This window comes from Ranitomeya imitator, chromosome 3 (assembly GCF_032444005.1).
Source record: "Ranitomeya imitator isolate aRanImi1 chromosome 3, aRanImi1.pri, whole genome shotgun sequence".
Taxonomy (NCBI): Eukaryota; Metazoa; Chordata; class Amphibia; order Anura; family Dendrobatidae; genus Ranitomeya; species Ranitomeya imitator.
In genome coordinates this window covers 676,400,268-676,417,858 of record NC_091284.1, presented here as the reverse complement: position 1 = coordinate 676,417,858, position 17,591 = coordinate 676,400,268, and the positions used below count along the sequence as shown (strand labels likewise).

Genomic DNA, 17,591 nt, shown 5'->3' with positions numbered 1-17,591 from the left:
TTATGTTATGGACCAGATGATGCAATGTGCCAGGCCACTTACAGTAATGTGAAAAAAGAAAAAAAAAATAGAATGGCACTAAGAAAAACGTTTATACTCACTAGTGTTGAAGGTAATTTCTGAGTCAGCGTCACCTTGCCTGGTGAATCCACGGTAGTGGGTGTGCTTGCTTGGAGACACATGTACAACAATCCAAAGAAAAAAGAAAAAAAGCCGCACCACTCCAACTTTACGTATAGTTAAAAAACCTTTGTCCTTTATTTCTTTCAATGTGGTATGGACATGGTTACAGAGGGCAGTACGTTTGCAGAAAATGCCGGTACAAGGAGAGGACTATGGTCGTTTCACGTATTACACGCTTCTACGGGACAAAGGTTTTTTAACTATACGGAAAGTTGAAGTGGTGCGGCTTTTTTTCTTTGGATCCATTCACAGTAATGCCAGTAACAAAATGGCTATGGTATAACCTTGTATGGCAGCCATTCCCCGCATGTTTATTGGCTGTCTAATAGGCGCCAAACATGCGAGGTGGGTATTCGAGCATGGTACTTGAGCAGCCAACATACTTGATTGAGTAATGAGCGTACCCGATGCTTGATCGAGTTGAAGAGAGAAATGATTTCTGCATTGACAAGACGCTTCCTGTTTCTACATAGAGCAGAGAAGCACCAATGTCCCCTAAGCAAATGTAGACTTTCCGCAATCACATTTTTGTGTGTGTCTTTTTTTTAAGGGTCAAATTCTCAGACTGCCAACCACTGAACCAAACTTAGGTAACCACATGGTTCTATGAATATCTAAGTCAGATTTATCTAAACTGTGTGAGGTCTGCACCTTTTGGATCCATTTTAAATCAATTTTCGATTTGTATTAACAAATCGAAAATTCATTAAAAATGGATCCCAGACTGTGAATATATCCAAAATTAAGTAGACCCATAAAGCTTTTATTATACATGGCGGGCTGATTCCCAGTAAATGCACTGATCCTCTGTATTATTTCCAGACTAGTGCGACTTGTAACCCAATGGTCCCAGGTTCCCTTTCACACAAATAAGTTGCTGTGATTTTTATGCACTATTTATATATTGAACTTTGGTAAAAAGGAACTGCCACTACACATAGTAATCATTTTTTTGTTAACACTTCTACATTTTTACTAACATCTGCTATTGCTTATATAAGAGTGATTTGTTTTTCCGTGACCTTCTCATTTTAAAATATCCTATTTAAGAGGACCTTACACCACATTTTTTTTTACTTATTTTACTCACTTATATAGCTCTATTAATTCCACAGCACTTTACAGACATTATCATCACGGTCCCCATTGGGGCTCACAATCTAGATCCCTCCCTGTGAGAGGAAACCGGAGAACCCGGAGTAAACCCCACGCAAACACGGAGAGAACATACAGACTAATTGCAGATGTTTTTCTTGGTGGCATTTGAGCCCAGGACCTCAGCGCTGCAAGGCTGCATCCACCGAGCCACTGTGCTGCCCATTCATGCTAAATTGGACACACGATGCAATAGTCGCTGCAAATTGAAATATAACTTTTTGGTTTGTTTTCAATTTTGCCTCTCCGTTATGGTGATATTAGCATACAAATTATTTGGCACCTAATGATTTATAATTTTACTAGAAATCGTGATATATAGTAAAACATTGACAAATTAAAAAATATACAGTACATGTCACACAAAAGCCTGACACATTAAACAACAGGTTGTCTTCTGATGACACATTCCCATTATGGGTTTTTTTACTTTGCACTTACGGACCATAAGTGTTCAAGAGATGCCCTACAGAGAACTTGATACTTGCTCAAAAAATAGAGTCTTTATAAAAGTCCTTGAGCTCCCCTGATCCTGCCACGTTTACCATTTTGCGCTATGTTGCTCCATTGCAGAGATATTCACATTTTTTCTTCTGGAGCGCACTCTGCTTGCCGTCCAACTGGGCATTTCTTCATTGCTGTCCAACTGGGCATTTGTTCTGTAGGGGTGGGCGCTTTCACCTCTCCCTCCCAGACATAGCCAATCACATCCAGGCAGATAATCTAGTAATTTTTACAGTCTTATACGCTGCTGCGCTCTTATTGGCCAAGTCTGGTAGGGAAGGGTGAAATTGCAAACCCCTTAGAGAAGACTGTAGAGGCGCTCACTTGGACTCCAAGCAAGAGGTGCTGCGCACTGTGCTGCAGAAGAAACAAATGTGAACATCCCTGCATGGATCGATGCAGCTCAAAAATGGAAAACAGTGGTAGAATAAGCTCAGGGATTTTTGCAATGTATTCATTTATTTTTCTTTATTTTTTAGCAAAATGTCTCACCACTGAGCAGGGCTGCCACTAGACATTTTGGGGCCCCATACTGGCAAAATTTTCGGGGCCCCTTTGAGACTCCGCCCAGGCTCCACCCCAGCCCCGCCTCCACGCTCCACCCTTCGAACTGTCCACAGTCCCACCGCTCTCTCTTGGAAAATCTCCACTTCTCACCTATCACACATTGACAGTTCCCATCACCAGATCACACATATAGCCGGCAGCTTTTGTTTTGGCCAAAAGATTTTTAAGCCACCAAAATGACAAGGTAGACACTTTTGGCCGGGCCCTACTCTTCTGTAACCTATTAAATATTTGTTAAAATATGCAATACAATTTAGGTATATTTTTATTTATTTTTCAATTTTTAAAATGACCTATAATACCACATACAAGGAACAAATACCACGGCACTATGACCAGATGACATATTACCACCCCAGTGATCGAATAATATCAAATACAAGGAACAAATACCACCGCATCATGACCAGACCACATAGTGACTGAATACTACAATACTGATCAGTAATAAAAAAAAAAACACAATACTATCACCATCAGTGCCATTATACACAGGAGATCTGTAATTAGTAAGCAGTGTCTGTGTACAGGTGATCACCAGTGACATTATACACAGGAGCTCTGTATATAATGTATAGGTAATACAGTGATCACCAGTGACATTATACACAGGAGCTCTGTATATAATGTATAGGTAATACAGTGATCACTGGTGACATTGTACACAGGACCTCTGTATATAGTATACAGTGTATAGTGTCAGTGTATAGGTAACACTGACTCACCAGTGACGTCTCTAGGTGAAGTCCTTCATCTTTCATCCAGCACAGACCGCCATAACTTCATCCAGCCAGGACTTGTCTCTGCAGGAAATAACACAGTTATCTCGAGTTCCGCTTGTAGAACACATTACTTAATTTTCCCAGCCTCTACATTACACCACATGAAGAAGGCGACATAGTATCACTCTACACAGTAACAGGACTGCCCCCCATTTAAAACAGTATACTCAAAAAATAAAATAAATACATCACTGCAATAATAATATCCCTTAATTAGCCCCTATGGTAATATTCGCCATCCTAGCCCCCGTGTGTCTCATTCCTGGCGTCAGCCATATGTTCTCCCATCCTGCCCTCATGAGTATCCATTCTGCCCCATGATCCTGCCCCATCTGTCTCCAATCCTGCCCCGTATCTCCAATCATGCCCCCATGTCTGCAATCATGCCCCCTGTGTCTCCATTCTGCCCCATCTGTTTCCAATTCTGCCCCATCTGTCTCCAGTCATGCCGCCATGTCTTTCATCTTGCCCCCTGTGTCTCCAATCATGCCCCGTATCTCCATTCTGCCCCTGTGTCCAACTTTCTGCCCCTGTGTCCAGCTTTCTGCCCCTGTGTCCAGCTTTCTGCCCCTGTGTCCAGCGTTCTGCCCCTGTGTCCAGCGTTCTGCCCTTGTGTCCAGCATTTTGCCCATGTCCAGCTTTCTGCCCCTGTGTCCAGCTTTCTGCCCCTGTGTCCAGTTTTCTGCCCCTGTGTCCAGCTTTCTGCCCCTGTGTCCAGCGTTTTGCCCGTGTCCAGCGTTCTGCCTCTGTGTCCAGCTTTCTGCCCATGTCCAGCTTTCTGCCTCTGTGTCCAGCTTTCTGCCCCTTTGTCCAGCGTTTTGCCCGTGTCAAGCGTTCTGCCCTTGGCCCCCCGGATCGCCGCTCTCAATAAAAATAAAAAGTTCTGCTCACCTGGCCGTGTTCCTGCGGCGGGCGAAGTTCTCTGTCTCCACGCAGCTGCAGCGTGCACTCGCCGGCGACTGACAATGATGTCAGACGCCGGCGACATGCACGCACGCTGCGGCTGACGTCAGCTGCCAGCCTCAGATTGGCTGGCGGCTGTGAACTATTGACGTTTGGGCCCGCCCCCGCACGTCAACAGCTTTAAACAGCTGCAGTGTCGGCGCTAAGGGCCCAGTTAGCCTGCGGCTGCCGGTAGGGGCCCAGTAAGCAGATGAGACGGGGCCCAATGCGGGCCCCCTCTGCCCACCGGGCCCCATACGCCAGTCACGGCCGTAATGCCCTGATGGCGGCCCTGCCACTGAGACCCCAAGTGATTATCTTTTAGGCCACGGTCACACGTTCAGTATTTTGGTCAGTATTTTACACCAGTATCTGTAAGCCAAAACCAGGAGTAGAACAAATACTCAAAGTGCAAGTCCTAAATTTTCCTGCAGTGCGACCACTGGTATTTCACATTACAGTGCATTATTTTTGTAATGCAGGACAGGCCTTCAGATTGAAAGCTCGCTTCGACATCAGTGATGTTTCTTATACACACAAAATGGGTTGAGTGTCATCAGTGTTTTTGATCACAGTGTCAGTTTTTACCATCAGAATTTGGTGAGAATTTCATCATTTTTGAATGAAAAAAATGATGAAGGTTTCTTAAGCTTCTCCCATTAAACAGTTAATGAAAACCAAACACCCCATGGATTTCATCTGAGTGCTGTTTTTGGCATAGAGCCATAGACTTACATTGGTGAGATTGATCCAAGACTCTGATCAAATGAGCTCCCACATAGCTACCTAGATGCAGTATGAGCCCTCACATAGCCCCTAGATACAGTATGAGCCCCATATAAATCCCTATATACAGTATGATCGACCATATAGCCTCCTATATACAGTATGAGCCTCTGTATAGTCTCCTATATGCAAGATCAGCCCCCACATATCAACCTATATACAGTATGAGCCCTCAGATAGCCCATATATATAGGTACACATCATGGTGCCAACTGATGACATAATCACTCTGCACTTTACAGCAGAGGCAATATGATCTCCCCTGTAGCTGCACTGCCATTCTGTATCGTCAGCAGCGGAGCTCAAGGAAAGCTCACCGCCAGGATATGTGCGCTAGATCATTATGATGAGTTCTGATGAGGGCAATCTGGCCATGGCTTCCCCAGAGCCTCGTGCCCCGGGAGGTAGCCCATATTATAATCTGCCTATGAGTGTGAGTTCTATCTATGGTTTCCCTGAGTGTTGCTTTAGCAATATGCTTTGGGTCATTGCCTTGTTGGAAGTTGAACTTCCATCCCAGTCTCAAATCACTGACAGACTGAAACAGGTTTTGCTCAAGAATATCACTGTATTTCGTACCATCTTCCCCTCGACTGGTACCATTTTCTTTGTCCCTGCTGTGGAAAAATAACCCCAGAGCATGATGCTGCCACCACCATGTTTCATTGTGGGGATGGTGTACTTGGGGCGATAAGCTGTGTTGTTTTGATGCCAGACATAGCGTTTACCTTGGTGGTCAAGAACTTACATTTTGGTCTCATCTGACCACAGCATCTTCCTCCATACATTTGGTGAGTCTCCCATGTCTTTTGGCAAACTCTAAATAAGCCTTAAAATTTTTGTGTGTAAGTAAAGGCTTTTTTTCTGCCCACTCTTCAATAAAGGCCACCTCTATGGTGTTATTGTGGTCATATAGACAAATGCTCCAGTCTCTGCTTGGGAACTCTGCAGTGCTGCCTCTCTGATTAATGCACTCCTTGCCTGGGCTGAGTGTTTTGGTGGGCGGCCCTCTCTTGTCAGGTTTGTTGTAGTATCATGTTCTTTCCATTTGATTTGATTGCGCTCTGGGGCATCATCAGAGATTGGGATTTTTTTTTATAACCCTACTCTGACTTGTACATCTCAACAACTTTGACTCTGACTTGTTTGGAGATCTCCTTGGTCTTCATGGCGTTGTTTGGTTAGTGGTGCCTCTTCCTTAAAGGGAAGGTGCCACCAGTTTTCTTGTATTTTTTTTTTGTGTGAAATTAATCTTAAAATAGTAATTAAAATGTATTAATGCAATGTTTGCACTGTTTGCAAACATTTCTATATGAAAAATGTTATATATTTTTCTAGAAATATACATATTTACCACTAGGGGGAGCATTTTCCGTTGCAATGTTACAGATAGGGTCAGCGCCGGTCTATTATCTCCTATGCCCATGGGGTGCCGTAATCTGACACGGATAGTGCCCTGCTACTGCTGCAAAACCAAGATGTCAGCCCCCAGTGCATTCTTTAAACTCATATAACACATGAAATCTGTTTCACATGCATTTCAAACTTGCTTATAGCAGCATGTTATGCTACATTACAGTGATTTATTAATGACCTACAAACGGTACCTTCCCTTTAATGGTGTTGCAGCCTCTGTGGCCTTTCAGATAAGGTGTGTATATACTGACATGCCAATTGGCACTTGTATTGCATATGGATGGTCTTCCTTTCAGTAAACATGTGACTTATTGCTTGCACCAGAAATGTTTAGAGGCTTCATAGCAAAAGGGTTAAATATATATGCACACGCCAATTTTTAGTTAATTGAACTCATACATTTAATTTATGCCTATATTTTTCTCACTTGATTTTGCCAACTTAGATTATTTAGTTCTGATGCATCACACACAAATTGGAATACAAAAATATTTAAACACAGGTTGTAATGTAACAAAATAGGGGTAAAAGCCAAGGGTCTAAATACTTTCACAAGCCACTATATCCTTTATTTTATAAGATTATTTTAGGTAAATGACAGCAAGTTATGGCAAGAATATCTAATTTTGTAAAATAGACAAATAGCAAAACATATAAAAAAAATTCCAAAACAAACAGATATAATAAATGTAGAAAGGCCTGTTCTGGAAGGAACCTTCCTTTATCAACAGATATGTTTTTGAGGATTATATAGAGGTCATTACCATCCTGATAATGTCTCTATATTATTGTCATATTTCTAATCAGACTTGTGCTCATCTATACGAATCTCGACAAAGAGTGACCCAGCCATCAGAAACAAGAGATGTGATTGGTCGCTGCTTTGTACTGAGTGAAGACTTGACTGTCAATGATGATCTGGATGGAGGGGAATGGAAGTTCTGCGAGGGTCGACCACAAGGACATGAGATGTTTGGGTTCTGCCAACAAGGCATGTCAGCTGGATTCACCTCAGACAGCCATTATATCATATTTGGGGCACCTGGGACCTACAACTGGAAAGGTATGTACTGGAGCTATAAGATTTGCTGTAAGTTTAGATTTATAAAATATATTATAATGAAATTCTTATATATGATATCAGGAATGACACTCTGTACATTGATCACACAGGTACGAAGCACAGCAATGTATGTATGGGATGCCAGCAGACCCAGGGAATGTTTTGGTGGCATCTCATGACTTGTGACTAAATCAGACAACAGTTTGGGCAATATGAATAAAATAAACACAAAGTGCCTTGTTTTAGCAGGCACTGGGTACTACATATTTTGTTTTGGAAAATGCTTAGGCTATGTGCACACGTTGCATTTTCTTTGCGTTTTTTCTGCTTTTTTTCGCAGTGAAAACGCTTAAAAAACGCTTACAAAACGCATCCCACAAAACGCATCCCATTATGCTTTTTTTTCCGCAAAAAAACGCGTCGCGGAAAAAAAACTCAGCATGTTCATTAATTTTGCAGAATTTCCGCGATTTTGCCGCTATATTATTGTATTGGGACGCTCCGGAAAAAAACGCAAAAAAAATGTGAGCGGATTTCCTGCGAAAGGAGTCCGGTTTTGCTCAGGAAATTCTGCAAACATTCTGCAACGTGGGCACATAGCCTTAAAGCCAACAGGTAATACTTGGAGATTTCAGTAGTCTGCAGAATGGTGAATTCAGCTCTGTAGTCTATGTGTAAAAGTTAATAGCTGTTATTATAGCGAAATCTATAGTGAATTGCACACAGTTAAAATTCTGTGCACAAGTGCCCTTGTGATGTGTAAGACACATCAATGCAATGACTATAGGAATGTATACTATTGCTTTCTTTAATTAACTCCTGCTACTCCCACATCTTATCTCATAAAATGTAATATTATTTTTTTATGTTGGTGATCTGCTGAACTGGAGCATTTTCTCCTCAGAACAAATAGAGATTAGGAGGCTGCTAGCACTGCCCACATCTCTTTGCACACTGTGGACCCGCTATAGTTTTTGCATAATACAATATAGCATTTAAAGATCTTGTATAAGGACTACCTTAACATACACAACATATTGAAGCTGGATTAGGAACACAAATAGAGCAGAAGAGCCCAATTGCATTTTTCTCCAAGTAATCGAGCCAGTGCCGGACTGGCCATCTGGCAATTTTGGCAAATGCCAGAAGGGTCTGTCTGGTTGTGGGCTGCCTTGTTTGCTACGTTATTAACAGAATCGGTGTTCTCAAGACACCCATACAGTTAAGAGATGAGACGGAGCACAAAGTCACTGACTCCGCCACTTACCCCAGCAGGCCACAGGAATCATTAGAAATATTGGTCTTGTAGTAAATCTTGCTTTCCTCCATCCAGGGTAATATTAGTAATATATCCCGGTACGGGGACAGCATGGGTCTGTGTGATTTCAAATGCCAGGGCTGAATTTCAGGCCCAGTCCGTACCTGAATCGAGTCTTGGTTACCTTAGTAGTCTAGATAGTTTGTGTCTCATTAATAGAAATTCCTTGTTTTCCTCCAGGGATCATTTTTTAAGATAACATGTTACAGGGAATGAGGAAGAGGGAAGACAATGAAAGTGTTTTAAGTGCCCCGTGCATGTCTAATGACTGATATTTTAATGTACCTCAAAAAAACCTAGTAGATGTATAGACCAGGCTACAGAATGTTTTTGTTCAAAAACTAGAAAATTTTATTGACATAAATATAATAAAATATACACACACAATAATAAAACAGGATGCCTGCAATCCAAAAACCAGCACTGAGAGTGTTAACAGGTTTGTAGCCGATAGTAAACTTGAAGACAAAAATATGTAAGGAACATTTCCATTATAGTCATGTGACCAATACTTTGTGGCTTCAAAAAATATCTTTGATCGAATAGGGTGCTGGGGAGAGATTGCTATACTCTGGTACGACTAAGGCTGTATAAGGATACTAAAAGAAGCCTATTGCAAATATAGATGTTGTTTTCTTATATTTCAGACTACCATGCCTTGCATATATATATACCCAGAGCATATGCACCTCACTAGCAGGGTACACATGAATACAAGTAACTAAAGTGCAACATCATTAAGATAAATAGTCAGGGAATCCTATGACCAATGATATGCAGATACTATAACCCTACTTAGTAAAGGTAAATGTCCTCCAAAACCCAGCAGTAACCTAATCACACTTCATAGTTACCTGTTAAACACTCACAGGGCCGGAAAGTACCCCTACGCGCGTTTCGATAAGCTTCTTCTTCGGGGGCGTGTGTAGTTAGGAGGAGAGGTGAAGGTTAATTTAAATAAGTTCCCAGCCAATCACCGTAGATGAAAGAGCCCATGTGAGCCACCCTTGTAAGTGCGGTATCTTACGCTATATCCTGTGCGGCCGTGATCGTAAATAAATCATTAATGATATTTTAATGTGCAGCTCTTTGTGCTTCGTATATTGGGGTATATGGTATTTTATGATTCTCATGCTCACTTTACCTCCCAGGTGAGCTGCGTGTGGAGCTCTTTAATCAAACCGTTCTGGAGCTTGGTACCTATGATGATGGGCCTTATGAAGTTGCTGGGGAAAACAGCCAGAAACCTGAATTGATCCCTCTGCCATCCCACAGTTATCTTGGTATGGGTTCATGGCCGGCTGATGGAGAGAGAGACTGAGAGGGAAAGAAGCACACAAAAATGTCTTATTTTATTACAATTCAGATCTCAGCTGATGTTACTTCAAGAACACAAATGATGACTACAAGGTTCAAATGAATAAAACAACAAGTAATATGTGGTCAGATGGAGGCCTCCATTTTAGGAACCTTTTTCTGATCTGACCTAATAGAGGGTGGAACTAGTAATACAGAAAAGACTACTTGCTTGATTAGGATATGGTAGCATCTTCCTCTCTCATACCTCCCCTCTCAGCATCGTCGGCCATGACAAACTTGTGTTGTAGCCCTTCTAATATGTTTTCCCTTTTCTCTCTCTCTTCCACACCTCTGTCACTCTTCCTGGGGGATTCATGGTCATGGCACAGGACTCTTGTTTGTCACAAACATTGATAGTTCAGACCCGGATCAGCTGGTTTATAGATCGCCGGAACCCAGGGAAGAGGGAGCCAGGCTGGGTCCTGACGTAGCTCACAATAGCTATTTAGGTTTGTAACTTGCATACGTGTGTGTGGGCCGGGTTCAGCTCCTACCTCCTGCATGGTCCTGTCAGCCATATCTTGTTTGCCCTTCCATCTGCTCTGGTGAATGCAAGCTCATATTTTATGTGCATGGTGTTACGATGGTGTCTTAAGCATGGTTTTTGTTTTTTGTGTTTTTTTTTTAATCATTCTTGATGGTCTTTTCCTGTACATAACTCTACCCCTGTGGCTTGGATTGTCTTGCCATGAGAACTATCCTAATGTGACAAATACTTGTAACAATATAGTAGAGTTAATAATTATCTAGTTCCGAAATATTTACTTTGAACTAGCCATGAAATTGGATCTTTCCAAAAATATTCTTGAGAAACAATGTCTCTATCGCGACTATATTGTAACACAATTAAGAAATAAATTTCAACTATTGTATAAAATTAGTTTTGAGTATTGTAAGTATCCCACTGACGTCTGGCGGCATGTATGATATAAATTTTTACCATTGTCATGCTGCATGTAACCCTTAAAGTCAATGTATACTGAAAGGATATTTCAATGGTATTGATTTATCTGTTTCCATTTTCTGCTCCTTCTATGTTTGAGCTATGCTCTATGCATGTGACATCTGTCTTTGCATCTTTCCTATAATCAATGCAGCAATCTTCGCCAGCCACCCTCCATGTTGCTCGTCATGCCTGCATCAGAATCTAAGCAATATTAGTCTTTACTAGAATCACTGGGCTGTGCAAGCCAATGATACTCAACTGCAAATAATTCTTCATCATGTGTTAATTTACCACTGTAACTGCAAATAATTCTTCATCATGTGTTAATTTACAATTTTTTCAATATAATAATCTGAATATAAATTTACGGTACTACAATATGTAATAGTACTATGATCCTAGTATTACTTTGTTCCTATTCCTTATTTGAGTATCATGGGCTATTCATGTAAAAGCTACGCATTAAAGTAGCACTCCAGTTTTGTTTTGTTTTTTTAACCCCTTAATGACCGCCAATACGTCTTTTAACTGACCTGAGATATAAGAGAATAGCCTCCCCATACAGATGACAATCCAGCATCTGTCAGTTGTACACTATAGCTGACAAATTGCTGTACCAGCCACAATCTGTATTTGCACCATCTAAATCTGTTTAACCCCTTAGATGCTGCTGTCAATAGTGACTACATCATTATAAATGGTTAACAGAGTGTGGGGGCTTCTTCTTTGTCACAATTGGTGCCCTCAGATCATGATTTTGTTGTCCTGATGTTTGCCATGGCAATTCATGACCAAATAGCGGCCTTAGAGTCTGACGGCTTTAGTAATCTGTTTAGAAGTTAGCAACATTTAGGTGGCAAAAATACACATTTTAATTTCTGTCATACCACTTTGCATTAATTCCTGTAAAGCACCTGAAGGGTTAATAAACTACCTGACAGCAGTTTTCAATATGTTTTGGGGTGCTGTTTTTAAAATGGTATCACATTTGTGGGTTTCCCAATATATGGGACCCCTAAAGTCACTTCAAACATGGATAAGTCCCTACAAAATAAATTTTGTAAATTTCTTTGAAAAAATGAAAAATTGCTGCTACATTTTTAAACCTCCTAAAATGCTAACAAAATAAAATAACATTTTACAAATGGTCCTGATGTAAAGCAGACATGTGGGAAATGTTATTTATTAATGGTTTGCTGTTGTATGACTATCTGGATTAAAGGGATAATCATTCAAATTTAGAAAATTGCAAATTTTTTAACATTTTTCTCAAATTTTTGATATTTTTTATAAATAAACACAAAAAATGTTGAACAAAATTTACCATTATCATAAAGTATAATGTGTCACAAAAAAACAATCTCAAAATCACTGGGATTTGTTGAAGCGTTGCAGAGTTATTACCACATAAAGTGACACTGGTCAGATTTCAAAAATTTGGCTCGGTCACTAAGGGGTTAAATCATTCTGTCACTACTCACCAAATGTGCATAATTATATATATATATATATATATATATATATATATATATACCGTATATATATTTATATATACTGTTTATACATATATATGTGTGTATATATATAAATACTCTATATATACAGTATATACACATATATTATGCACATAAGTGCTGTGCAAAAGTTTTAGGCAGCTGTAGAAAAAAAATTAAAGAATGCAAAGTGAGTGAATATGAGAGAAATCTAAATAATTGGTGTGACCATCTTTTTCCTTCAAAGAATCGTCAATTCTTCTAGATGAACGCCCAAACAGTTTTTGAAGAAACGTGGCAGGGAGGTTCTTCTAAACATCTTGGAGAACTAACTACAGATCTCCTGAGGATGTAGGCGTGTACAAATCCTTCCGCCTCATCATATAATCCCAGACAGACTTGATGATGTTGAGAACAGGGCTCTGTGGGGGCCATATCGTCACTTCCAGGGCTTCTTGTTCTTGTCAAATAATTTGGCTCCAAATGTATTTTCTTTAGGATATTTATCCTGTTGCAGAATAAATTTGGAGCCCCTTAGACGCCTCCCTGATGGTATTGCAAGAATAACTTAGCAGTGAATAATATCTCAGAGAAATCTGCGAGATTTGATGAATTCAACTTTTGTCAGATCCACTCATTTCTAGTGATCATGACAATTTTTGATTTACATTTCTCTTCTGTTCATTCACTTTTCATTATGTAAATTGATAGTAATAAACTATTTACTCTTTTATTTTTTAAAGCATTTTTACTTTACTTTGCAGCATATTTTCTACAACTGCTATCACAGATAATGATGATGACTGCACAGTGCATGTCATGCAGTTATAATGTAGATCACAGTTCAGATTTCCTTACTGTATAGTTACAATTTTTTAGATTCTTTAGGAGAATATAGAGTAGAGGATGATCAGTGTTACTACAGCAGGAAGAGAGGTTACTGATTCTAGCTGCAAATTGCCTCTTCAGAGAAAAAGAGGACTTGAGCTCTATAGCGCCACCTGTCGGAAGTAGCAATCCTACAAGTCACAATCAACCCTTTAACGAGTCTTGCAATATGGTTCTAGCTGGTCATGTGATGCAACATGGGATCGATAGCAGAACATAGAAGAATGACATGTGGGATAAGAGATAGGAAACAAGATGGGGGCTGGAGGGAAGAAAGCTGGAAGCTCAATTACATGGAAAGAAGTGCGGTAAATGTAACAAGGTGCAGAGTGACAGACAATCAGGTGGGGGACGCACTGTTAGGAGAAAAAAAAAACTGTGAGTGCTCCTTTAAATTATTAATCTACCTTGCAAAAGGCTTTGCTGCTTTCAGGCATTTGCTAATCCGGCTCCATGACGCTATACATTGCTCCATTAGCTTTAACAATCACGGCACACATGGTATGCGATGCATCATCCACCTTTATAATATATAATATATTATATATATATAATAGATATAGATATAATAGATATATCATTATTATGTGTTCATGACGTTCCCCTGCAGCTACCAATATATCTAATGTGAACAGCACAGTCCTCTTATAACGACATAATAAAAAGGCATGAGGGAGGTGTTCTGTAGGTAGATGAAAATGGCAGTTCTTTTTCTCCTTAGGACACACTGAATCTTAGCTACCCTGTAAAGCTGGCCGTACACATTACATAAAGGTTCATTTAGGATTGGTCGGCCCTCAAATATGTACGTAGATTCCCAGGCCGTCTTCCAAAGGCAGCTGTCTGGGGTGAAAGAATGTAGGCATTTTGGATTTCAACGTGCCCTTTCCTTTCTTCCCGGTGGAGATAAGCCACTGCCAGCGGGCCTGGCATCTGCTTATTTCCTTTAGTCCATTGGTATAAAGCACTGTTATGGGGGAGTTTGGTGAATTACCTGTTTAAACAAATGTGTGGACAACAGCTATTGTACAGGCTCCATCAAAATGCTGTTTTTGTTTTTTTTAGAACTAAAATGGTTTATAATTTTCAGGATTCTGCCGAAATGATGCCTGCATGCAGTGTCCAATGGCTGCATATTTTCGAAGCTAATACCTCAGTTTCACCACGTAATCTTGTGTCCATTGACCACTGCAGTCCACTGTAAAAACCAGAATATCCTTACAAATGTCATAAGATACAGCAAGCCATCATGTGTGTTACATAGGTGATTTTTTTGGCATTGTTTGGCTACAGATTTTCTTTTCACCATCCATTTAAATGTACTAAAGATTGGCACAGTGGACGATTTATTTTGCCTCCCTAGATGCATGACTTATTTCAGGAATTGTTATGTTTCTACCGGTGCCCAATATTTGACTCTTCTTCTATATCTTTATAATGAAGAATTGAAGCCATTTTGTTAGTTACTGCAAAACATGTCTGCAAGAATCAGCACTCTGACGTTTTTTTGGAAAGGGAAATTAGACCCCCTTAGTATTTTTTATTAGGAGTTCTTTATATTTTTGCTAGGAGCTGAAGGATTCAAGGGTTTGCGAGGCCGACTGTATAGTCTGTGGAGCAGAGGTGGTTACGGTAATTGTATTGTATAGCAGGTTTCCTCACTAATATTGGCATCACTTATTCACGATAAGTCTAGGGAGGTAACGGTTCACATTGTAGAGACCTCCAGCTGGCGTAGAGACTCTTATAGGAGGCCAGGCAGTGCTTTCAGGGGGTAAAAAGGGTGTACAAATGATCTCTGATCCAGAACAATGAAAGCAATCTTTCCTGAACCATCCATTGATGTAAACTAACTCCAGTGGGTGGAACTAGAGAGAAAGCTTATGCTTTTTCTGGAGGAGAGATAATGTGAATATTTTATTTAAAGAGAATCTGACAGCAGGTTTCTGCTATGGAATCTGAGGACAGCGTGAGGTAGGAATTAAAACACTGAATTTAATGATGTATGACAAGTGTGGTTTTGTTTAATTAGACTGAAGGTTTAATCATCTAGTGATTAACATTGTTGTGACTTGCTGGCACACGGTTAATCATCTGACTCTGCCTCCTCCTGTGATAAGCAGCACACTGTGAATAGACTATGTACATATAGAGTCTGGTGTGGGCGGGGTTCGCTTTCTCAGCTCCGCTTCATTGCTAAATCTAAAACTCTTATTGTGTCAAAACAGTTGCACCCAGTAAACTAAGTGATACACCATTGGATTCAGAGCCTTTTTGTCTACATCATGCTGCTGTCAGATGAAGTAGCAAAAACCTGTTGATAGATTCCCTTTACGGCCCATTTATACAGGCCAATAATCATGAACGAGATTACAGGATCATTCGTTCCCAATTTTGGCCTGTCTAAAAACCTAACAAATGAACAAAACGCTGATTTGTCAAAGCTTAAAAATAATTGTTTGACAAAAGAGAAAAAAAATGCTTCACTCACCACATTTGCAGTATTTCTCAAAAATCCTTTATTTCATCAATAGTGCAGGCATTTGAGAGTGCGGGATTCGGGCTTATGGAGGAATGCAGGAGTGCTGGAAAGGACGATGGCCGTTTCGCATGTTAGGCCGGGATCACACACAGTGAGATACGGCCGAGTCTCGCAGGTTAAAACCACGCTCTGCTCCAGAGTGCCAGTGCCAGCGCTTGTTTTTAACCTGCGAGGCTCGGACGTATCTCGCTGTAGTGTGATCCCGGCCTAAAACGCGAAACGGCCATCGTCCTTTCCAGCACTCCTGCATTCCTCCATAAGCCCGAATCCCGCACTCTCAAATGCCTTACCGCTTCAACAGGTCCAATTAAAATGAATTGTTATAGGCAGTACATTGCCCCATGTATAAAGATGATGTGCTGCCGATAACATGATATTCAGTGTACACAGAATGTTTTATAGTCTGGTAAAACAGGAATGCTAATCGGCTTGCATGTAGCCCATGCAGTTGTTTAATGGACTCTTGTGGCACATCTGAATGTGCCATTATTGTAATATGAACCATCTTCTCTTAGGTATCACAAAACAAGGACTTCTGGTAAGTAAAAGGTATCTGGGGATGGGATCATCTCGGTAGGTCTGGATGGGTTTTGTTTACTAATATTGGGACATTGAGCTTCAGGAGTAAATGGACTTATCATTACTTTGGGCAATGATAAGACGTTTTCAATATTAAATGTTCATCTCAATATGTCCTAGTAAAACATATGATGGGAATATGTAATGTGACACTTAGTAGAGGGCAGTGCTCATCCCTAAAATCATGATACTGTGGCATATTAGAAAAGTACAGCAACAATTGTGGATTGTTAGAAAAGCGTTAGCGGCTAGATCAATGTACATGTTGGCTTTAATGAAGCTTCTTAATAAGGCAAATTAAACAGCTCAGAAATCTAATAATAATTATAATATTCCTTCTTAATATCGCATTTTACACATGTTAATAAGCAGATCCTTACTAAAAGGTGGATGAAGTCACTTATAACCTCATGACAATCATTTCTAACTTGCATCAGCTCAACTAGTTTTGGTTAAATGTAGCGAACTGGGTCATATGTGACCTCTATATACCTAGCGTGAGACAATACAACCAAAGCTAGTCGAGTTCACATTTTTACAGGCCAGACTAACACATGCATTGTGTTTAAGGCGAAAGACTCTAAGGGGGAGCTGATCCAAGGCTACAGAGAATCCAGAGTCCTGTGCTGACCACTCACGCTCTTGGCAGCACTGCTAACTTTTGGTAACAGACAATTAGACACAACAAATAGGATTCAGTATGGAATAATTCCCTTTCTCATATGTGTACACCTGCGTTTTTCAGCCTGTGGAGTGCGTACCCTGTACACCCCAGACAGCCGTGAAACAGTTTCAGATGAGCTCCCAAATTGCATTGAAAAGTGTTCTTCAAAGTAAAGTTACAGCTATCATCTTGAAGGGAAGCGATCATCAAAAAATGACTCATTGTTTAAATCAGGGTTTTATGTTAAATGTATGTTTGACAATGTTTTTTTGTTTTGTTTTACATTTCATAATCTGTATTAAAAATAAAAAATAGAAATCTTGCAATTTTCACATTGGCCACTGGGGCTTTTTTAGAATCTAACTTCCTGTTGTTTCAGGAAGTCCATATGTACAACAGCAATG

At 40.3% G+C, this 17,591-nt stretch overlaps 1 protein-coding gene across 3 annotated transcripts in view; it reads left to right on the top strand.

Moving 5' to 3' along the window:
- ITGA7 (integrin subunit alpha 7) overlaps positions 1 to 17,591 on the top strand; it is a 312,111-nt gene that overhangs the window by 203,675 nt on the left and 90,845 nt on the right. The window contains exons 4-6 of one of the 3 annotated variants that reach the window (XM_069758371.1): positions 7,143 to 7,398; positions 9,868 to 9,999; positions 10,405 to 10,524. In XM_069758371.1, coding sequence (XP_069614472.1) covers positions 7,143 to 7,398; positions 9,868 to 9,999; positions 10,405 to 10,524 — 508 coding nt within the window. The remainder of the gene's footprint in view (positions 1 to 7,142; positions 7,399 to 9,867; positions 10,000 to 10,404; positions 10,525 to 17,591) is intronic. The other 2 variants (XM_069758370.1, XM_069758369.1) reach the window with 2 other exon arrangements.